At 41.7% G+C, this 20,837-nt stretch overlaps 2 protein-coding genes across 4 annotated transcripts in view; both read right to left on the reverse strand.

Annotated features, from left to right (window-relative positions):
• mlec (malectin) overlaps positions 1-7,240 on the reverse strand; it is an 18,661-nt gene extending 11,421 nt beyond the window's left edge. Inside the window, exons 1-2 of one of the 2 annotated variants that reach the window (XM_061673041.1) lie at positions 7,049-7,240; positions 6,439-6,657 (exon numbers count right to left, since the gene is read on the reverse strand). In XM_061673041.1, the coding sequence (XP_061529025.1) occupies positions 6,439-6,640 (202 nt within the window). In that variant the 5' untranslated portion in view covers positions 6,641-6,657; positions 7,049-7,240. Of the gene's footprint in view, positions 1-6,438; positions 6,683-7,048 lie in introns of both variants that reach the window. The other variant, XM_061673040.1, reaches the window with a different exon arrangement.
• Positions 7,241-8,661: 1,421 nt separating this feature from the next.
• On the reverse strand, positions 8,662-19,704 carry cabp1a (calcium binding protein 1a). 2 transcript variants are annotated; one of them, XM_061671058.1, is made up of 7 exons: positions 18,953-19,704; positions 12,025-12,055; positions 11,753-11,896; positions 11,565-11,674; positions 10,037-10,111; positions 9,884-9,956; positions 8,662-9,795 (listed from the first exon to the last, which is right to left on the reverse strand). In XM_061671058.1, the coding sequence occupies exons 1-7, from the start codon at positions 19,664-19,666 to the stop codon at positions 9,770-9,772; spliced, it is 1,173 nt and encodes a 390-aa protein (XP_061527042.1). In that variant the 5' UTR covers positions 19,667-19,704; the 3' UTR covers positions 8,662-9,769. The 2 variants fall into 2 exon arrangements, with proteins under 2 accessions (XP_061527042.1, XP_061527043.1); XM_061671059.1 differs by lacking the exon at positions 18,953-19,704 and adding an exon at positions 16,171-16,490.
• Between the last annotated feature and the right edge of the window lie 1,133 nt (positions 19,705-20,837).

Raw genomic sequence — 20,837 nt, forward strand, 5'->3', positions numbered from 1 at the left:
CTGGATAACAGCTTTTACGCTTGTGTGTCACTTGTAGCAACTCAAACGCGAGACCCACAACAATCTCTGACAAAAATAATAGCTTTGATTTATATAGCACCAAGGGACACCAATGACCTATGGGGTCCCTCAAGGGTCAGTTCTTGGACCCCTCCTGTTCAGCCTGTTTATGCTACCCTTGGGTCAAATTCTTCAGAACTTTAATGTTGACTATCATAGCTATGCGGATGACACGCAGTTGTATTTAGCAGTGTCTCCAGATGACTACAGTTCAATTGAGGTGTTGTGTCACTGTCTAAAACAGATAAATAACTGGATGAGCCAAAATCTTCAATTAAACCACAACAAAACTGAGATCATTTTTTTTGGCAATAAAAAAGAGGATTGCTGTTAGTAAACACCTGGAGTCACTCTCTTTAAAAACCACAGACCAAGTCCGAAACCTTGGTGTACTTATAAATTCCGACCTGACTTTCAACAGTCATATCAAATCAATTACTCAAACTGCCTTCTACCATCTGAAGAACATATCCAGTGTGGAGGCTTGCATCTGCCAAGCAGACCAGGAGAAGCTAATCCATGCTTTTATCTCAAGTAGACTTGACTCTTGAAATGGTCTTCTGTCTGGACTCCCCTAAAAGAGCATTAAACAGTTGCAGCTCATTCAGAATGCTGCAGCTCGGGTTCTGACCAGAACAAAAAGAGGTCAAAGCATATTATTCAAATTTTAAAGTCTCTACACTAGCTCCCAGTCAGCTTTAGAAGTTATTTTAAAGTTCTGCTACTGGTTTATAAATCACTAAATGGTTTAGGTCCTGTATGTATGAAATAAATGGTAATGGAATATAAACAACGTAGGGCACTGAGATCTACAAACTCAGGTCAAATAGTGGAGTACAGAGACCAAAGCAAACATGGCGAAGCTGGATTTAGCGATTATGCTCCACACAAATGGAATAAGTTGCCAACAGAAGTAACGTCAGCCCTAAGTGTGAATGTTTTTAAATCCAGGTTAAAAACCCTTCTTTTTTCTCATGCTTTTTAGAGCATTTACCCCTTTTAAATGATATTTCTTGCACCGTACGCTGTTTTAATTGTACTTTTATTTTTCTCTTTGTTTTAAATTTTTATAAGCGCTTTTTTCCCCCTTTGTTTTTAAATGCTTTTAATCATGTAAAGCACAGTTACCTTACGCTATCCATCCATATGAAATGCGCTATATAAATGTAGTGTACTGACTAAAATGTGTTGAACTGTATTTGTTTGAATTGCTGTTGTGAAAACTAGTTAAAAGTTTGTTTGGTTCTTTGTGTGGATGGATACTGGGGTGTCCTACGTTCCGAGGGGTCTGTGAACATTTCAGGGTTTTGTTTTTTTTAATGATTGATTGAAGGGGCGGTGCGTCCAATGGGATTGGAAGAAGGAGGTGGATCGTGGAGAAAGAGTGGGAGATGCGGCGGGAGGAAAGAGTTGTTTTTTGGGGGGGGTCGGGACCTGGTTTTTGAACGCGAATGGATTGACTGTTTCCACGTGAACGGATTGACTGTTTTCAACGCGAACGGATTTACTCTTTAAACACCACCAGGCTGCCGCTTCGACGCTACGGATACTGCCTGCTCAACGCCACCGGGCTGCCGCTTCAACGCTACGGGATCCAGTCGCTGTGCCTACTGAAGCGTTTTGAGGGCGCGTTCCTACGGAAATGGGTATGGGTTTCTTTTCCCCAGTGAACCTGACTGTTCCTCTTTTTAGGTCAGCTGTGTCATCTGGGGTGCTCCGAAACTTCCCCTAAGCCTCTTTTATTGCGGAGTGAACAGACCTGTTATGTAAGAAATTATCTCCGTTTTGTGTCTTGCAGGAATGAAATAAGCTCCGAACTATGGAGGTGTTTGTGCCAACCACGATAGAAATCTCACCTTTCATGGCTGGGTCTGGACACACAAGCACAAGTGTTTCTATGGTCTTAGCTACACCCACTACATCTCCAGCAAACTCAAGTTTCAAACATATATAACCATCATATGGATATCTGTCTGCACTGAGGCCCCAAATCTCCAAGCACTCAATAGAGGTCAAGGGCAGGTGTTTCAGATACTTGTCATAAAAGGAGCGGTACAGCAGGGTAACTTGGGACCCACTATCAAGCAAAGCTTTGGCGTAGATGCCCTCGACGTGCTGTGTATCTCTCCTCTCCTCTGCCCTTGAGCAGTGCGAGGAGAGGAGAGATACACAGCACACGCTTTCACGGACCGCAGTCATTCTGCCCCTTTGTTTCTGTCCAAATTCTGCAGAGGGGACCCGTCAGCCGACAGGTCGCGAAGAGGAGTAGGGGAGGAAATCATCCGTGGTGCACGCAGTGGTGTGGGATGTGGCCGCCGAGTTCCAGCATTCGTCGGGCGCAGCCGGATGATTCCCCCCCCCCCCAGCTCACGATGCGAGTGGCTGATGAGTCCCGTCTATGAGAGTGATTGACGGATGTTTATGTACGTACTCTAACCGCTGTCGGACTGGTGAATCCTATCTGGTTCGCTGCTGCCTCACAACACCTTAACCCAATATGCAATTATATATTTAATAAATGCCTTTCTATACAGCTTTTGTGTGCTGTACTTGGTTTGAATAAACTTCAGTGACACGTCATCGCAGCAAACACGGAAGAACAACCAGTATGAGTTAATCCCTTATATGCGCAACCTACTGTACTTCCGCATTTGGAAAAACGGGTCTAAGCACTTCCTCCTGGTTCGGGTGATTGGCGAATGGGGCCGTAACAAAGCAGCTATAAGGACTTTAAAGTCAACAATGTCTTTTTCTAACACAATATGTCCCGAAAGAGCCACCAAAGATTACAATATGCAATGTTTAGGCTTCGTTTGTGTTCACGTATATTTGTATAAATAAATTATATACAGGGGCTGAAATACGTATTTAATACGTCACCATTTTTCTCATTAGATATATTTCCAAAGGTGCTATTGACAAGACCATTTCACCAGATGTTGGAAACAACTCAAGTAATCCATACATACAAAGAAAGTAGAACAAATAAGATCAGAAATTAAACTAATAATGTGAAATGACCCAGGGAAAAAGTATTGAACACGTCACTTGGTATTTACTTAATACTTTGTACAAAAGCCTTTGTTTGCAAAGACAATTTCCAGACGCCCCCTGTATGGAGAAACTAATCGCATGGTGTGGTTTTGGCCCATTCCTCCACACAAGCAGTCTTCAAATCTTCAAGGTTCCGTGGCCTTCTTTTATGGACCTTGAGTTTCAGTTCTTTCCATAGATTTTCGATTGGATTCAAGTCAGGTGATTGGCTGGGCCATTCTAGTAGCTTTATTTTTGTTCTTTGCAACCAATTGAGATTTTCCTTGGCACAATGTTTTGGATCATTATCCTGCTGAAATGTCCACCCTCATTTCATTTTCCTCATCTTCGTAGATGGCAGCAGATTTTTGTCAAGAATCTCTCGGTACATTTGCCAATTCATCCTTCCTTCAATAATGTGAAGTTTACCGGTACCATTTGCTGAAAAGCAGCCTCACACCATCATGTTCCAACCTCCGAACTTCACTGCAGCTATGGTGTTTTTAGGGTGATGTACACGTGCCATTTCTCCTCCAAATGTGGTGTGCATTTTGGCATCCAAACACTTCAATTTTGCTCTTATCCGACCAGACTATATTCTCCCAATATTTAACCGGCTCGTCCAAATATTGTTCAGCAAACTTTAAACGAGCTTTGACATGCTATTTTTCCAGCAATGGGGTCTTGCATGGTGAATGTGTATACAGGCCATGGAGGCGGAGTGTATTACTCATAGTTTTCCTTGTGACAACAGTACCTGCTAGACCTCCAGGTCTTTTTGAAGCTCTCCACGGGTGGTCCTTCGCGCTTGGAAAACTCTTCTGATTATTCTTTGCACTCCACAGTCAGAAATCCTGCGAGGAGTAACTGATCGAGGAAGATTTATGGTGGTATGATTGGCTTTCCACTTACATATTACGGCCCCAACCGTGTTTGCTGGAACATTCAGAAGCTTAGATATGCACCTGTAACCAATGCCATTGTTATGTTTTGCAACAATTGGTTTGCGATTATCTTGAGACAGCTGCTTTGCTCTTACCCATCAAGAGATGTGTCCTGACTCACACCTTGGCAATGAGACCTTTTGGTAGGCCATCAATTAGGACTGAACCAGCTGATATTCATTTGCACTGACAAGGGGCTGGATTGCTGTTTTATTTATTGACAGATTTTAGGTGTTGACTTGGCTTTCCATGCCTTTTTGCACCTCCCTTTCTTCATGTGTTCAATACCTTTTCCCTGTGATTTCACATTTTTACACACAAGTTAATTTCGGATCTTATTTTTTCTACTTTCTTTGTATGTATGGATTACTTGGGTTGTTCCCAATATCTGGTGACATTTTCAGGTCAATAACATCTTTGGAAGTATATTTAGTGAGGAAAATGGTGACGTGTTAAATACTTATTTCAGCCGCAGTACATGTATTTAACTTTTGCCCGAAGACACTGGCCATAAATAAAACAACATTTTAGCAAGTTCGGCTTCAAACAATCATGAAATCAAACCGTAGTCAGGCTCATTAGTGTAGCAAATGACAAATAACAAATGAAGCACTTTTCATATGCAGTATTGCCTTCATTTTAATGTAAAAAAAATTATAAATCGCCGACTATCAGGCTCATTAAATCGTGCCAGCCAAAATTGTGATGACGATTAAAATTCGATAAATTGTGCAGCCCTAGCCTGACGCTTCAAAAAGAAATAGTCACTTTATTTTCAATGTATGAATAATACATCGACTTTCTGGGTTTTCTGAGGAGATAATGCATCTGTACGCCTCGTCCTGTACAAGTGGAACAGCCTACGGCCTCACAACAAACCATTTGGAGAAAAAAAAAAAAATCCACCTATCCAACTATCCATCCATTTTCTGAGCCGCTTCTCCTCACTAGGGTCGTGGGCGTGCGAGAGCCTATCCCAGCTGTCATCGGGCAGGGGGCGGGGTACACCCTGAACTGGTTGCCAGCCAATTGAAGGGCACATAGAAACAAACAACCATTCGCACTCACAGTCACACCTAGGGCAATTTAGAGTCACCAATTAATGCATGTTTTTGGGATATGGGATGAAACCGTTGTGCCCGGAGAAAACCCACGCAGGCACGGAGAGAACATGCAAACTCCACAAAATTGCAAAAACTGGGCAAAGCCACCCCACATTGAACCAAACGCCTATGGGTAGATATGTTACTAAATCCAGAAAAATGGCAGACACTTTCTTTCCATTTCGCTGTGCTGGGTTTCCGGCACTTGGATTTAGCGGCGGTCCACCAAAATCACGTTTTCCCATTGTTTTGTACAAGGTAGTCAGTGTTCTTTTCTAATGTTGATGCTGGGAAATCCCTTTACTACCTCGTTTTCTCAATTTTCAATTCAGATTTACGTGGTTCTGACAAAGAGGAAAATTTTGGAGTCTTAAATCACACGTTCATAGGATTTGGACATGATTGAAAACTATATGGGCGAAGCACTATTATTATTGTTATTTTCTGTGAGGTTTGAAGTAATTCTTACAATGTGCCTGCTCTCAGTCTGGCCCGCAAAATGAGATGGCTTGAGCTGACGTTGCCATTGAAAAATCTGAAAATGGGTTGTTTAGACATCACATTTTCAACTAATAAAATGAACTTATGGGAAATTTTCTACCAAAGAGTCAAGGTTTCCGTCACAAATTTCCTCATGATTTACACTGAAGGCAGCACGGTGACGGCTGGTTAGCACATCTGTCTCACAGTTCTTAGGACTCTGGTTCAAATCCGGCCTCGCCTGTGTGGGGATTATTGCATATTCTCCCCGTGCCTGCATGGGTTTTCTCTGGGTACTCTGGTTTCCTCCCACATTCCAAAAAACATGCATGTTAGTTTGATGATTGAAGACTCTAAATTGCCCGTAGGTGTGAATGTGAGTGCAAACGGTTGTTTGTTTATATATGCCGTGCAATTGGCTGGCGAATTAAATCTTTAAGTCTGATCAAATTCTTACAAAATAGAAACACAAATAAAATTAGCCCTATTTTGATTACAGGTAGTTCGAATATTTTAGTAACATACCTACTATGGGGGAAATGGAGGCATTGGGTAACAAAATGGTGCCCATAAACCATGTGATGGTGATTTAACCAATGACAGAGCATTGTGGTGAGTTTAAAGAGTGTCCATACTTTCTTTATACTGTATACGCCTTTTCACAATTAATCTGCACTCCACCATTGTCACAAAAATTATTTATCTTATATTTTATTTACACTCGTGTAATAAGTGTAATACAACGTATTTACACTAGTGTAATTATCTCAATCGTGTGCATGTAGGTTCATACTGATACAGACGTCCTGCTTACTCACCTTTACCGAGTTTGCCTTCCAAAGGGTCCTTTTTGAAGTGAATACCGTGCACGTCAACGTGCGCTTCCCCTCCAGCATTGACAGCCCAGATAACCCTTTCGGCGAGGTTGGGGCCGCCGACGTCCGCCCAACACTGCACCAGCAGCACGGACAGCACCGCTGCAACCATCCCGGCGAAGAGCTGCGCCGTGAGCCGCTGCATCGCCACGGAGACAGGCACTGCCAAGCGGCACAGTTTCAGTCACTGCATGAAGAAGGCACGACCGCCATTTATACCCGTACGACATTAGCAGCACTTGAAAATGAGCTAGCGAGCCTGAAGTGATGACATGCAAATGGGAGTAAGTTAGCCAGGATGCTAGCAGTGCCACTACCCGGTAGCAGGAAATAACATACTACAACAGCAACGATATTAAACGTCATTTAAGTTAAAGATGAAGCCAATCATATTACAACACGGACTTGGTATATAGGCCAGTAACATAACTGAAATAGTAATTACTATAGGTCACCATATGATCGGCAGTATATGCTAGCTAGCTAGCTAACGTACCTGCCTAACCAGAAAGACGTGGTTTACTGGCGAGCGGCGGCTAAACATGTGTCTTACCTTCTCCTCGGAAATGGTGTCAAAGTGAATGCCTAGCACGAGTGATACAGTCTCACTAGATACACACACTGACGAATAATTTCACTGCTGGCGGCTATCATATATTGCCAGATGGTGGAGGTCTCAGTGTGGGGCACTTGACGACTTTCATTCAAAATGTGTGTACACTGGCTACTAGCTGCAGTGCAACGTAACGCAGTGGTTGAATGACATATATTTGGACCAATCGCGTCTTTCTGCTTTCCACTGGCCCAACGACCTCCTTTACGGCTACCATCGTCCCTTCTCTACACACCTGTTTATTCAGTTTCAATGCTTTCTCTTTTTTTCCCATGACCACTTCATGGAAGCAGACTGTTACAGACATGTCAGTGCTCTTTTACGTAATCGAATTTCACGCCCTACCGCTTGACATGTTTTATGAATTTGCAATGTATACGTGTTTATGTGTACACCTATAATATTAATAGCTATAATCATAATAATAATAATAATACATTAAATCATAGTCACAAATATACATCGGTAAGTACGACACGCCCCCTGAGAGCAGCGTGCATACGAAGAAAACCAAAAGAGCATGGATGCCGGTACAGTGTACTGCATACGGTTGCGTACAACTGTTCACCCATGTCATTCCAACATTTTGCGTTACTAAAGTGAGACTGACAACTCAGTGACTGAGCCTGTGAGCAAGGAAATACTGTCTGACGTGAAACTCTAAATTCACCGGTATGTGGCATTACGACAAGGGAACTGGGAGTAACCTTTCACAGGTAAAATATGTGTGGGGCTTTTTTTCCCCGTATGTTCTGTTGGTAGTGCACAGTTTGGCACCCACCCAAAAAGAATCTCGTGAAAATAGGTTGAGAAATTAGCAAATTACGATTTAATTTCAATGTCTATGCATTGCCTTTGAACGGAATGTCGACTTCCCCAACATGGCTGCCACGTAGGCACGTCTGTCACTTGGCTGCCACAGCGCGCGGGTGTATCTAGTCATTTTATCTATGACACTATACCGCGTGGCCTTGACGTATTAACCGCGCCTCCTTTTCCGGGACCGTACCATCGTATCGTGTATGGTTGAGCTCTTTGTCCAATCAAGAGAGTCCAACGAAGCTCGCACGCACGACATCGCGAGGGTTGGCGCAAAGCGGAGTGACCAAACAGGCTACTATGATAACATTTAATCAGCGCTCCAGATGATAGATTCCACACCTTGGAGTTTTATTAAACACTGCGCTGGGCAACATTATGTGGTAATACCCTGCAACCTAATAATGGAGCAAACAGAGCGCAACGTAATAAAAGATGACATTTACAGTATAGCCACCTCGCACACAGTGATACTGTTTGAACAAAGTTAATACTTTGTGTAAACATGTTCTACTCTTTCTGTAGACACGTTTCTCCAGGTGACATCTTCAAGTAAATGTATTTGTTCTATGGAAGGCATTTGTGTTCAGGCAAGAGTGCGGATATTTTGACTTCCCTTTTCTAAAATGTGTTTAGTGATGTTTATGATAAAACATTTATGATAAATTCAAATAATGTATTTTCTGTCAAATATTGTGGGACATCAGACTGTGATTACAAATCCACTCATAAAGTAGGAATGCAACGTCTTGACATTTATTTTGTACACTGTACTTGGCAAAATATTTTTATTATGTGAGGCCAAAATCCAAATGTGCATATTGAACGGACGTCTCTCTTTGACATGCATAGAATTTGCTTCAACCACAGATATTTGAGAGACCTTACCACAACGACAATCATATTGATACTGACACTCACTGTAAAATACTGTTCACACATGTCATTCCAACATTTTGTGTTACTAAAGCTAGACTGACAACTCAGTGACTTTGAGCCTGTGAGCAAGGAAATACTGTGTGATGTGAAACTTCTCTAAATTCACTGTGGCGTGTGCTGAAAACCACAACAGGATGGAGACAGCTAGAACTTTGGTTGTCTAGATTTCAGCTTCACCAGGAAATCAATCTAAACGTTTTATATCAAGAGCCAAGAGGTATGTTATATCAACTGCTTGTGGTCTGATTGCAGGAATAACATTAATGATAGGATTTCACAGTTCTGATTTTGTACATTTCATGTGGCTGTCTGAGTGATGCTTAATAGCAATAGCACAGTGACAAATAACAGCTGATCACACACAGGTCTGATACAGATGCAGTATTGCTACAAGGGCTCCAAGGTGGGGCACCAATGTCACAGAAAGGACATCCCAAATATACATTTTTCATCAGACAATGGTCAGCACATCAAGTGTGAAAACATTTAACAGTGCACTCTTTAAGTCGTATCTACGAGCAGGTATTCTCATATCCTGATTTTGTCTAACATATAGAAGAAGGCAATATTTTAAGACAATAATGTCACCATGGAGAAGATGAGACATAACACCTGCAATCTATGCACACGGGACATTATTAAGTGCAAAAAAGTGCAAAAACAAATGTACAATCATAAGCTAGGCTACAGCAAGTTCTGCCTCAGTTGGACTGGAGATATTTCAGGAAGAACACATTGATTGAAAGTTTGAGGTGACTCTTCACTCCAGAACATTCAAGGAGTTGAAATTCCAGTGTCAGTCAAAATTTGAATGGCTCAGAAATCTTAACGCGTCCTCTCTTCTATTCGATCAAGTATTGCGAGGGGTGAGGCTTCACATTTATGACCGATCATTGGATGAGCTTAACGAGACATCATTCGTACGAACTCTGTGCAGATGAGAGGAGAAGGCTTATGTTGTCAGCTGCAGTACATCAGTTAGCGTCATCTATAAATATTTCAACAAAGGGTTTTTACCTTCAAAGTCAACAAGCCCATCCCCATTCAAATCAACCTCCTGCAGAATATCCTCCACTTCATTTAGACCCACCTGGAAAAGTAGGCAAAATAGCAGAGTGGACTTCTCTAAAAGAAGACTCCATGTTATTGTAGCTGTCATGCAAATCTTACCTGATGGCCCAGAAGCTTTCGCATTGCATCTCGGAGCTCAGACGTACTTATGGCACCATCTCCATTTGTGTCAAACTATCACAGCAGAGAATGAATACACGGGAACATGTGCAGTGCCGTGAAAAAGTATTGGCCCCTTTCTCATATTCTTATATTTTTGCATAGATTCCCCACTTTAATGTTTAAGATCATCAAAGAATGTACATATCAGACAAATATAGCCCAAGTGAACTTAAAATGCTGTTTTTTTAAAATGGTAATTTCATTTATTAAGGAAAAAAAATGCTTCAAAGTTCCCTGGCCCTGTGTGAAAAAGTAATCACCCAAGTTGGACAAAAGATCTAAAAAAGCTGCAACAAAATGACACGATCCAAAGAAATTTCAGAACAGTTGAGAAATAAAATAATTGACATCTATCAATCTGGAAAGGGTTACAAAAGCCATTACTAAAGCTTTAGGATTCCAGCAAATCCAAATCCAAGAGAACAGCAATGTCTCATCGAGGAGGCCACTCAGGACAACTTCTTAAGAACTGCAGGCCTCCCTTGCTTCAGTTAATGTCAGTGTTCATGACAACACAATAAGGAAGAGACTGGGCAAATATGGTATTCATGGCAGAGTTCCAAGGCGAAAACCACTGCTGACCAAAAACAACATAAAGGATCGTCTTACTTTCCCCCAAAAAACATCTGAATGATTTCCAAGACTTTTGGGAGAATATGATATACATTGACGAGATGAAAGTTGATCTTTTTGGAAGGTGTGTGTCTTGTTACATCCGGCGTAAATATAGCACAGCATTTCAGAAAAAGAACATCCTACCAAGAGTCAAACATGGTGGTGGTAGAGTGATGGTCTTGGGGTGCTTACTCCTTCAGGACCTGGACAACTTGCTGTGATTGATGGAACCATAAATTTTGGTCTTTAACAGAAAATCCTGAAGGAGAATGTTCAGCCATTAGTTTGTGACCTCAAGCTGAAGCACACTTGGGTTCTGAAGCAGGATAACGATCCAAAACACACCAGGAAGTCAACTTCTGAATGGCTTAAAATAAACAAAAGGAACGTTTTGGAGTGGCGTAGTCAAAGTCCAGACTTGAATCCGATTGAAATGCAGTGGCATGACCTTAAAAAGGCTGTTCATGCTCGAAAACCCTCTTTTTTCCCAAAATTTCTCCAAAGAGATGTGAAAGACTCATTGCCAGTTATAGAAAACTCTTGATTTCAGTTGTTGCTGCTGAGGATGGCCTAACCAGTTATTAGGTTTAGGGAGGCATTCCTTTTTCACACACGGCCACGTAACTTTGAATGTTTTTTTTCCATTAATAAATGGAATCACCATTTAAAAACAGCATTTTTAGTTCACTTGGGTTATATCTGTCTAATATTTACATTTGTTTGCTGAGCTTAAACATTAAAGTGGGGAAACTACGCAAAAATATATGACTTTGAGGAGGTAATACTTTTTCAGGGCACTGTGTTTGAGCAGAAAAATAGACAAACTAATGTATAAAACAGACGTTCTTACCTCTCTGAAGGCATCTTTTAATTCTTTTATTCCTATCATGTCCGCAGTTTCGGCAAGGAGTTTTGGACCCATTAACTCTACAAAATCCTCAAAATCAACATGACCGCCCACTAAAGAAAAATACCATCATAAAATCACTACCACTATAACTTTACAGCAACAAATAAATAATACAAGACAGTTCTTACGGTTCATATTTATCTGCTGGCTCAATTCGATCAGCTCCATTTCAGTAGGCATGTATCCCATAGTTCTCATGCAGTTTCCAAGGTCTTTACAGCTGATAAAACCATCCTTGTCCTTGTCAAACTCTTTAAATGCGTCCCGCAACTCTGTTAAGCAAAGACAGAAGTGCTAAAAGTGCCTATAGAAAACAGTAATTCATTTCATGCAATGCTTTTATTTCACTCCCAAGAGTGTGTATTCTTGGTTGCTCATTATTGAGGAAAAATCAACTTACCATCCATTTCCTCTGGACGGAGCTCTCTGTCCTAGTGAGAAAACACAATAAATCATTTGTCAGTACAAGGGGGGGGGGGGGGGGGGGGGGGGGGAAGAAAAACATGACCGATGCCCAAACAAAGATCATCAATGATCTCCTTAACCTACTGGTGTAAACGTAAAACAGTAGAAAGTATTTCATGTTTGAATCGGCTCTTTTTCCCCATCATCCCACACCGTAATACAGTGTTAACAAAAGAATGTGTACGTGTGTTCCTATTATTTCCTCCAACGCTTGCTTACAATGAACGCAACCTTTAAAGGGCAGAGACGGCGGCAGACATAACCCAGAACCCTAAAGGGTTAACAGCTGGAGGAGTGGAGTCTAAACACAACATTGTGTCTTGACGTCAGATCCAAAGATCTGATGACTGAAGGAGCTGAAAACATCTACGACACAAGGAACACAAGCAGACAATTGAATACGTATCATCAGCAATTCCTGTCGCCATGACTGTCAGGTCATTGAACGACAGCACATTCAGTGACAGCAAATTGTTCTCTACTTCTTCGCACATGCCATGCATTGCGAGCTCTTTACAGATAGTCATACATAGTATATGTGCATACACAGTATACTGCATGTGAAAATGAAAGAGCCTGTCAGTTGTACATAACATCAGAGTATCACAAATTGTCACTTCGTGTTTTGTATGTACAGTATTTGCCAAATTTGAGAATTGTTGAGTGTTAAGGCGCTGTTTTAAGGCAGTAGAGAAGAAAACTCTACAGTATGTACATACATTCTCCAGACTCATTAAGTCCACCCAGTAGTTTGTAGTCTTGTAGAACTACACTTAATTATACTTAGGTGTCCCTAAAAAGGTTCACCTTTCATGTAGCTAAATAGGTAAACAAATGATTAGAAACCGTATGTTGACGTGGGGTCCTACACCACTGCCAAGTTTATCTATGAGTAAAAATGAAATACTGTATTTGGGTACATTATTACTGCTGGGAGACAGTTGTCAGTTAAACACAGAAGCACGGGGAGAACTCATAATTATTTTTTTTGTTCACATTTTTATTTAACATACTCTTGTTCCTAATGTTTTTTTTTGTCATTGTTGCTTTTCTTTGAGGTTGTCTTAGGTAGGGTGTAAGGTAGGTACGATAACAGAACAAGCTAAACTAATATTGTTGAATTCATGCAACGGCTCAGTATGTTTAACTTTTCAGACTCGGTCTTGTTTCAATCCTATACAGTAGTTCTTGCAGATAGTTTTCGACTTGTTACCAATCGAATAGCAAGAAAAGTGGAAATTGAAAGATGTGATGTGGAAAACTAGGTTGTTGTAAACTAGTGTCGCTGTGAAAGGAGTCTGTTTGACAATGTGTCTCAAACATAAATAATATCCATGTTAAATAATATCCATGTGTTCAGACCTTATTTACAGTCTGCCTGCACTTGGCCACACCTTAACTGATGAAGACAAACCTTTTTCCACATAATCTTTTTTTACGAAAACATTTTACATCCTCTGTAGGATGTAATCTTTAATGGGCTCCTAATTAGACTCAAGACGGCCTGCCTGGCTCGTCTCCTAAGGACAGAATTCTTTTACAAACCCCAATTTCAATGACGTTGGGACATTGTGTAATAGAGAATACAGGAATACAATGAGTTGCAAATTTTTTGATTGATGATGAATGATTTTCAACCATTAATCAATTGTATAGACAAGACAAGATATTTTATGTTCAAACTGATGAATGTTATTTTTTGAAATTTGCAAATATTCACTCATTTTCAATTTGATGCCTGCAACATGTTCCAAAAAAGCTGGGACAGTGGCATGTTTACCACTGTGGTACATAACCTTTCCTTATAAGAGCACTCAATAATCGTTTGGGAACTGAGACACTAATTGTGGTTGTGTCGGTGGAATTCTTTACCATTCTTGCTTGATGTACAACTTCAGTTGCTCCACAGTCTGGGGTCTCCGTAGTTGTATTTTGTGCTTCATAAACCACACATTTTCAATGGGAGACAGGTCTGGACTGCTGGCAGGCAGTAGTACTCTCACTCTTTTACTACGAAGCCATGCTGTTGTAACACATGCAGAACGTAGCTTGGCATTGTCTTGCTGAAATTAGAAGGGACGTCCCTGAAAAAGACATTGCTTGGATGGCAGCATATGTTGCTCCAAAACCTGTATGTACCTTTCAGCATTCATGGTGCCTTCACAGATGTGCAAGTTACCCATGCCATGGGCCCTTAACACACCCCCATAGCATCACAGATGCTGTGGGGGTGTGCTGATGCTGGTCCATTTCCTCTTTGGACCGGAGAGCACGACATCCCTGAATTCCAAAAAACAATTGGAAAGGTGGACTCATTAGACCACAGCACCCGTTTCCACTTTGTATCAGTCCATCTCAGATGAGCTTGTCCCCAGAAAAGCTGGCGGTGTTTCTGGATGTTGTTGATATGTGCCTTTTGCTTTGCATGGTAGAATTTTAACTTGCATTTGTAGATGTAGCGATGAACTTTGTTAGCTGACAAAAGTTTTGTTAAATGTTACTGAGCCCACGTGGCAATATCCTTTACACAATGTGGCGGTTTTTAATGCAGTGCTACCTAAAGGATTGATGGTCAAAGGCATTAAATGTTGGTTTCTGGCCATGCCGTTTATGTGCAGACATTTCTCCCGATTCTATGAATCTTTTGATGATATTATGCACTTTAGATAATGAAATCCTTAAATTTTTTGCAATGTTATTCTTCACCTATTCTTGTTGGACTATTTGCTCACTCAGTTGTTCACTAAGTGGTGAACCTTGCCCCATCCTTGCTTGTGAACAACTGAGCCTTTCTGGGATGTTCTTTTTACCCCCAATCATGACACTCACCTGTTTCCAATTAACCTGTTTACCTGTGGAATGTTCCAAACGTGTTTTTTAAGGAAGCCTCCTCTTTCCCATTCTTTTGTTACCCCTGTCCCGACGTTTTTAGAACGTGTTGCAGTCACCAAATTTATATTATAATATAATATAAATATTATATATATATATATATATATATATATATATATAAAATATATATATATATATATAATATATATATATAATATATTTGCTTAAAAAATCATTTTGAACATTAAATATATTGCCTTTGTAGTGTATTCAAATCAATATAGGTTGAAAAGGATTTGCAAATAACGATTATTTACATTTTACACGTCTCAACTTCACTGGAATTGGTGTTTGTAAAAGAATACCTTCCTGTGAGGAGCTGAGCCAGGCAGGCTATCTTGAGTCCAATTAGGAGTGCATTGTTGATTACGTCCTACAGACGATGTACAAGGTTCTAGTGAGAAACATATTTGGACAAAGTTTTCTCTTCATCAGTTAAGGTGTGGCGAAGTGCAGGCAGACTGTAAATAAGGTCTGAACACATAAACATCTGTCTGTTTTAAAGCAAACATGTATATTATCTATGTTTGAGACATTGTCAAACTGGCTTCATTGTATTGTGTTTATTTACATTTTACACAATGTCCCTACTTCATTGGAACTGGGGATTATACATCTCACGATAGTATTCTCAAGCATCATTCACGAGTTGGAGCACAAGGGTATTGTTATGCAAGACGAGAGTGTTTATTGGACTCTCGTTGTAATTGTGAGTGAGTTGTGCAAGTGTGCATGACGTAGAGAATGTAGAGTATGAAAACAAGTTAAAAGCATCGATACAAAGGCATACTGCCAAGTTTCCATTCGTCACGCATAACAGTTTACTTGACACATCGTACAGACGGGCACCTTACAACTACACTGTCACAGGAACAGTAAGGAGAAAGTCAATATATCTGCACAAGTACGCAAAGACTACATGAAGACTACAGCGCTTTTGAGAAAATAGCTTTAGACAAACACAGGGGTCTGTCGTTCATTTGAAAGCAGCCCCAGACAAACAGTCTTTAAGTTGTGCACATCCCAAATTACATAAACAGTCTTCAGTTTAGTTCAAATACAAAGAGACAGCACATTTTAATTGAATATCATGTGACATTTTTTTTTGTTCAGATCTAGATATAGTTCCAAGCAACAATGATCAGAAGGGAGGAAGGCAGGGTAGCATGCAAAAGTATGTGACTCTTACCATTGTGAGGGGTGAAGGTAAGTAGTTGCCCATACCAAAGGAGAAAAACGGCATTAAAAAGGACCAGGAGGACCTTTTCTCCGTAACAGTTGCAGCTTGACTTTTGAGAGGAGCATAAACTCTGGTTTCAACAAGACCCATGTGGACTGAAGAACTATACCGACTAAACAACTACCTGTTTTTCTGTGTGAATAGAAGTAATCACTGCAAAGCTTCCCTTTAGAGAAAGAATGCGTTTCTGGGAGACAAACTGAGAAAGACAAAGCAGACTCAGTTCGAAAGGGGAGTACGCCTATTGAAGGGGCGGTGTTTTAATGTTACATGGACCAAACTATACAATTGAGTGCAGATGCATAATAACCAAAGGCCGAAATAAGCAGAACACCATATGGACTAAAAGAGTTCTGTTTTCCCAATCATGCCTCAAAATGCTCGTGTAAACATATTGTGCTAAAGAAGGTGTTACAACTTACAAGGCTCTGGCAGTCACATTTTTGGACTGATTTCTTCTCTTGCCTAGCTGAATTTGCCCTTCAAAAATGATCCATTTTATTCACGCCATGCATCATGTTAGTTGCAGCCGACCTACCCCCGCGTGACATCCTCTGCCCTCTGCAGGGAGAGCCAAGGTCACTCTGACCTACAGCAGACACACTCCCCTCAAAGACTGTGTGAGAGCAGCACATGTATCTACAGTAAATGTAGTGCTGGATGTAACAATGCTCTGCAAAGAGCCACAGCAGTAAACATTTATTTATAGTGGATCTAATCATTACAAAGAATATGTATGTCTCTTTTCGAAGATACACTTCAAACCTAAATAGGAAAAAAAAATATACCATCACTGCATTGGGAATGACTTCTTAAATGAATTTTGTTTCTGAAACTTATGCAGAAAGGTGATAATACTTATGGGTGCAACGATACACAAAATTCACGGTTCGGTTCGACACTTCAGTGTCACGGTTCTATATTTTTTGATGCAAAAAAAGATAAATTTGCTTGCCGTTTTTAATTAATTTATTGCAATTACCAACATGTAAAAATAACTAATAATAAAAAAATGTATCTGATGGACAAATCACCTATCTTCTGCGGTGCATTCTTAGCAACAGAGTATATTTAACAAATAAATAGCTTCTTAGAAAATAAAAGTTATACCATATCTAGCCCAGCAGCCCTAAACAGCATTAGCTATATCCCTGGCACTGTCAGTAGTCACAGGTACAGTAACAGGTACACCTCAATAAATTAGGTGTAAAACGCCTAATTTAGTTAGGTAGTTCAATTCAGAAAGGGAAACTAATTATAGAGATGCACTACACACACTCAGAGTGAAATATTTCATGATATTTTTCATATATATAAAAGATAGCGTATCTGCCTCACAGTTCCGGAGGACCGGGGTTCAAATCCAGGCACCGCCTGTGTGGAGTTTGCATGTTCTCCCTGTGCCTGCGTGGGCTTTCTCATTGGGGTTATGTTGGTGTAACTGTGATGTAATGTTTGTTGTGTTTCCGCCGACGAAGTTAAGCATCGTGTGACACTTCCAACATACCGTTGTACTTTTGAATTTCTGAACCCTGAGCCTTCCTTAGTCGGAATGAATGCAAGAGGAGCAACAACAAGGCATAGGGCAGAGTAGTTTAACATCGCTCCTCATTGTCAGAGGTTGATAGAGTATAAAATGCCGTATTGTCATTTGGTGCGTATCGAAGAATTCCATACAGATAGATGTATTGTTGCACTACTGATAAAAAGGTAGCGAAGCTCTCTGAGCCCAAATGACTGAAATTACCAAATGATGCTCAGAATGGAGCCAGCGGCATTTTAAAAGCAGTTCCCTGCAAACACAGTTTCCAATAAATCATGCAGGAAGTTAAATTTGGCCAACTCAACTGGAACATTTCCTCTGCCCCAGCACAATGCACTTCAATCAGGAAGGACTCTCATTGAAAAGGGCCGTAGGAGGATAGATTACATAAGAAATGAATTTGTAGAAGAAGGATTGCCTGTAGTCTGTCTAAAAATGGTAGTATTTACAGACTGTATAACGCACATTGGCAAATGGACAAAACTGAAATATGCGTGAAGTCTGAAGTCACAGTTCAACACAATTTACTACCAGTTATTTAAGGATACTAGCACCCTGAATAAAATAGTTTTTTTTATGTATGTCATTCCCACCTAGGGGCAATTTAGAGTTTTCAATGAACCTACCATGCATGTTTTGGGGATGTGGAAGGAAACTGGAGTACCCGGAGAAAACCCACGCAGGCGAGGCCGGATCCTCAGAGCTGTGCGGCAGATGTGCTGACCAGTCAGTCACCGTGCCGCCGGAATGGATCCATTTTCACTTACTTAGTCACAAAACAATTATTTACTTCCAAATAATGTATGCAATTGTTTATATATGTACGGCAGCGACCTATAGTGTCAGGCAAAAACAATTAAATGCTCTTCCACTGGATGGCAGATGGTATGTACCTACTAAAGGTGGAAGTACTGATGCAACTCCTGTACTCTGTACTCAAGTCAACCATTTCCCCCGCTGTTCATTATATGCAACGCTTGCAAGGCCTTATTAGACCCCAAGAGCTCAATCAATCAATCAATCAATCAATCAAGCAAGAGCTCAACTATGAAGCTAGTAAAAGTAAGTATTTGTACTCTGTTACTTCCCACCATTGTATTTTTGTTTTCTTCCCCCAAATGTAAACTAGGTGCTTTGGATCAATATAGGTTGGGAAAGACTGCACGAGTACTTCCAAGGTGGTCTTACCTGACCAAAGAGTGAATTGAGGACGGCACGTAGGTTGCCATCCGATGCAGACGAAGCAGCACTGGTCCTCCGGGAGCGGCGAGAGGAGGTGCTGGACAGCGGCACAGGAGAGCTGGCGGACGGCGGGGACCGAGTGGCCTGGCCCCCGCTTTTGCTCCAAACTGCCCTCTCCTGCTCCGGCGGCTCGCACAGGGGAGTCCTGTCGTCGCGGCTGTGCAAAAGAGAGGGCATCCCCGGGGGAGGGCGTGCGCGGCAACGGCGGCGATGCTCCGGCTCCGGCTCCGGCTCCGGCGGCGGCTCCGGTTCGGGCGGTCGCTCCTCGCGGTTGTGCTTCCTGCGGCGGTGGTGTCGGTGAGTGCCGCGTTCCCTCACGCCGCGGCCGGCCTCGCCGTGAGGCTCAGGGGGGTCCACGAGGTGGCTGTCAGATACGTGGGGTCGACACTTGACCCTCACGGATTCACCTCTGTCCCGACTTCCAACGACCGAAGGGTGGCACAGCGGTCTCCGGGCGCTGACGTCGCTCTCGGCCGACAAGAGAGCCTCCTCGGCGGTTCCGTTGCTGTGGAGCCCGGCGGCGGCGGCAGGACGGTGGCGATGGTGCTGATGATGGCTCCCCCGGATCTCCGTCGCGCGCTCGTGGACGTGCGTGGATCTTCTCGATGAGGTTTTCAGCAATGACGTTGCGGAGTCACAGTTTGGAAAGGAGGAGCTCATTGCTGCCTTTTCCGCTCGGGTGTGTGACGGCGGCTTGTTCGTCGTCCTTTCCGTTCCATTGTCGAGCAGTCAGTTTTCTCAGTTGCAGCACCTGCTCGTGCGTGCGTGCGTGCGCGTGTGCGTGCCACACGCGCGCAGAACAAATATTGACCGCACAACCTCATTTTCAGTTTTACACATTTGATTATAAATTCGAAAAAATAATCAGGGATTATCTCATTTTTAAAATAACAAAGTATGTATAATAATTTGAAATGTTCAGAATCAGAATCATCTTTATTTGTTCATTATTTTATCAAATAATTGACAAACGTATCACAATCTAGTCATTATAAACATCCATCCATCCATTTTCTGAGCCGCTTCTCCTCACTCGGGTCGCGGGCGTGCTGGAGCCTATCCCAGCTGTCATCGGGCAGGAGGCGGGGTACACCCTGAACTGGTTGCCAGCCAATCGCAAGGCACATACAAACAAACAACCATTCGCACTCACATTCACACCTACGGGCAATTTAGAGTTGTCAATTAACCTAGCATGCATGTTTTTGGGATGTGGGAGGAAACCGGAGTGCCCGGAGAAAACCCACGCAGGCACGGGGAGAACATGCAAACTCCACACAGGTGGGGCCGGGGATTGAACCCCAGTCCTCAGAACTGTGAAGCAGACGCTCTAACCAGTCGTCCACCGTGCCGCCTCATTATAAACAATACAATAAAAACTAATTGTGCATGGATTATTATTTTACTCGAAAACAATTTTCCATGGTGACTGGTGACCAGTTGAGGGTGAACCCCACCTCTTGCTCCAAGTCAGCTGGGATAGGCTGCGGCGCGCCCGTGACCCTCGTGAGGATAAGCGGTACGGAAAAATGAATGAATTGCAAATTAATTATAAATACAATCCAAATGTTCAAATAAACTATATTACATATTTCCTATTTTTATTGAACTTTTCCCCCCTTCATTTTCCTTTTATTTCTTTCATTCCTTAATGATTTTTTTTTTCTTTTAACCTCATCTACGAATGACCTAGCTCACGAGTGTCAATGTGGCATTCTTGGAATCACTATACACAATTTGCATTGTTAAAAAAAAGTAGTCCCTTTGGCTTCCGAATAATGTGGCTAGACTAACATTGATACAAACGTGTATAATCATTTTAAAGGGACTT

Source organism: Phycodurus eques, chromosome 3, assembly GCF_024500275.1.
Source record: "Phycodurus eques isolate BA_2022a chromosome 3, UOR_Pequ_1.1, whole genome shotgun sequence".
NCBI classification, from domain to species: Eukaryota; Metazoa; Chordata; class Actinopteri; order Syngnathiformes; family Syngnathidae; genus Phycodurus; species Phycodurus eques.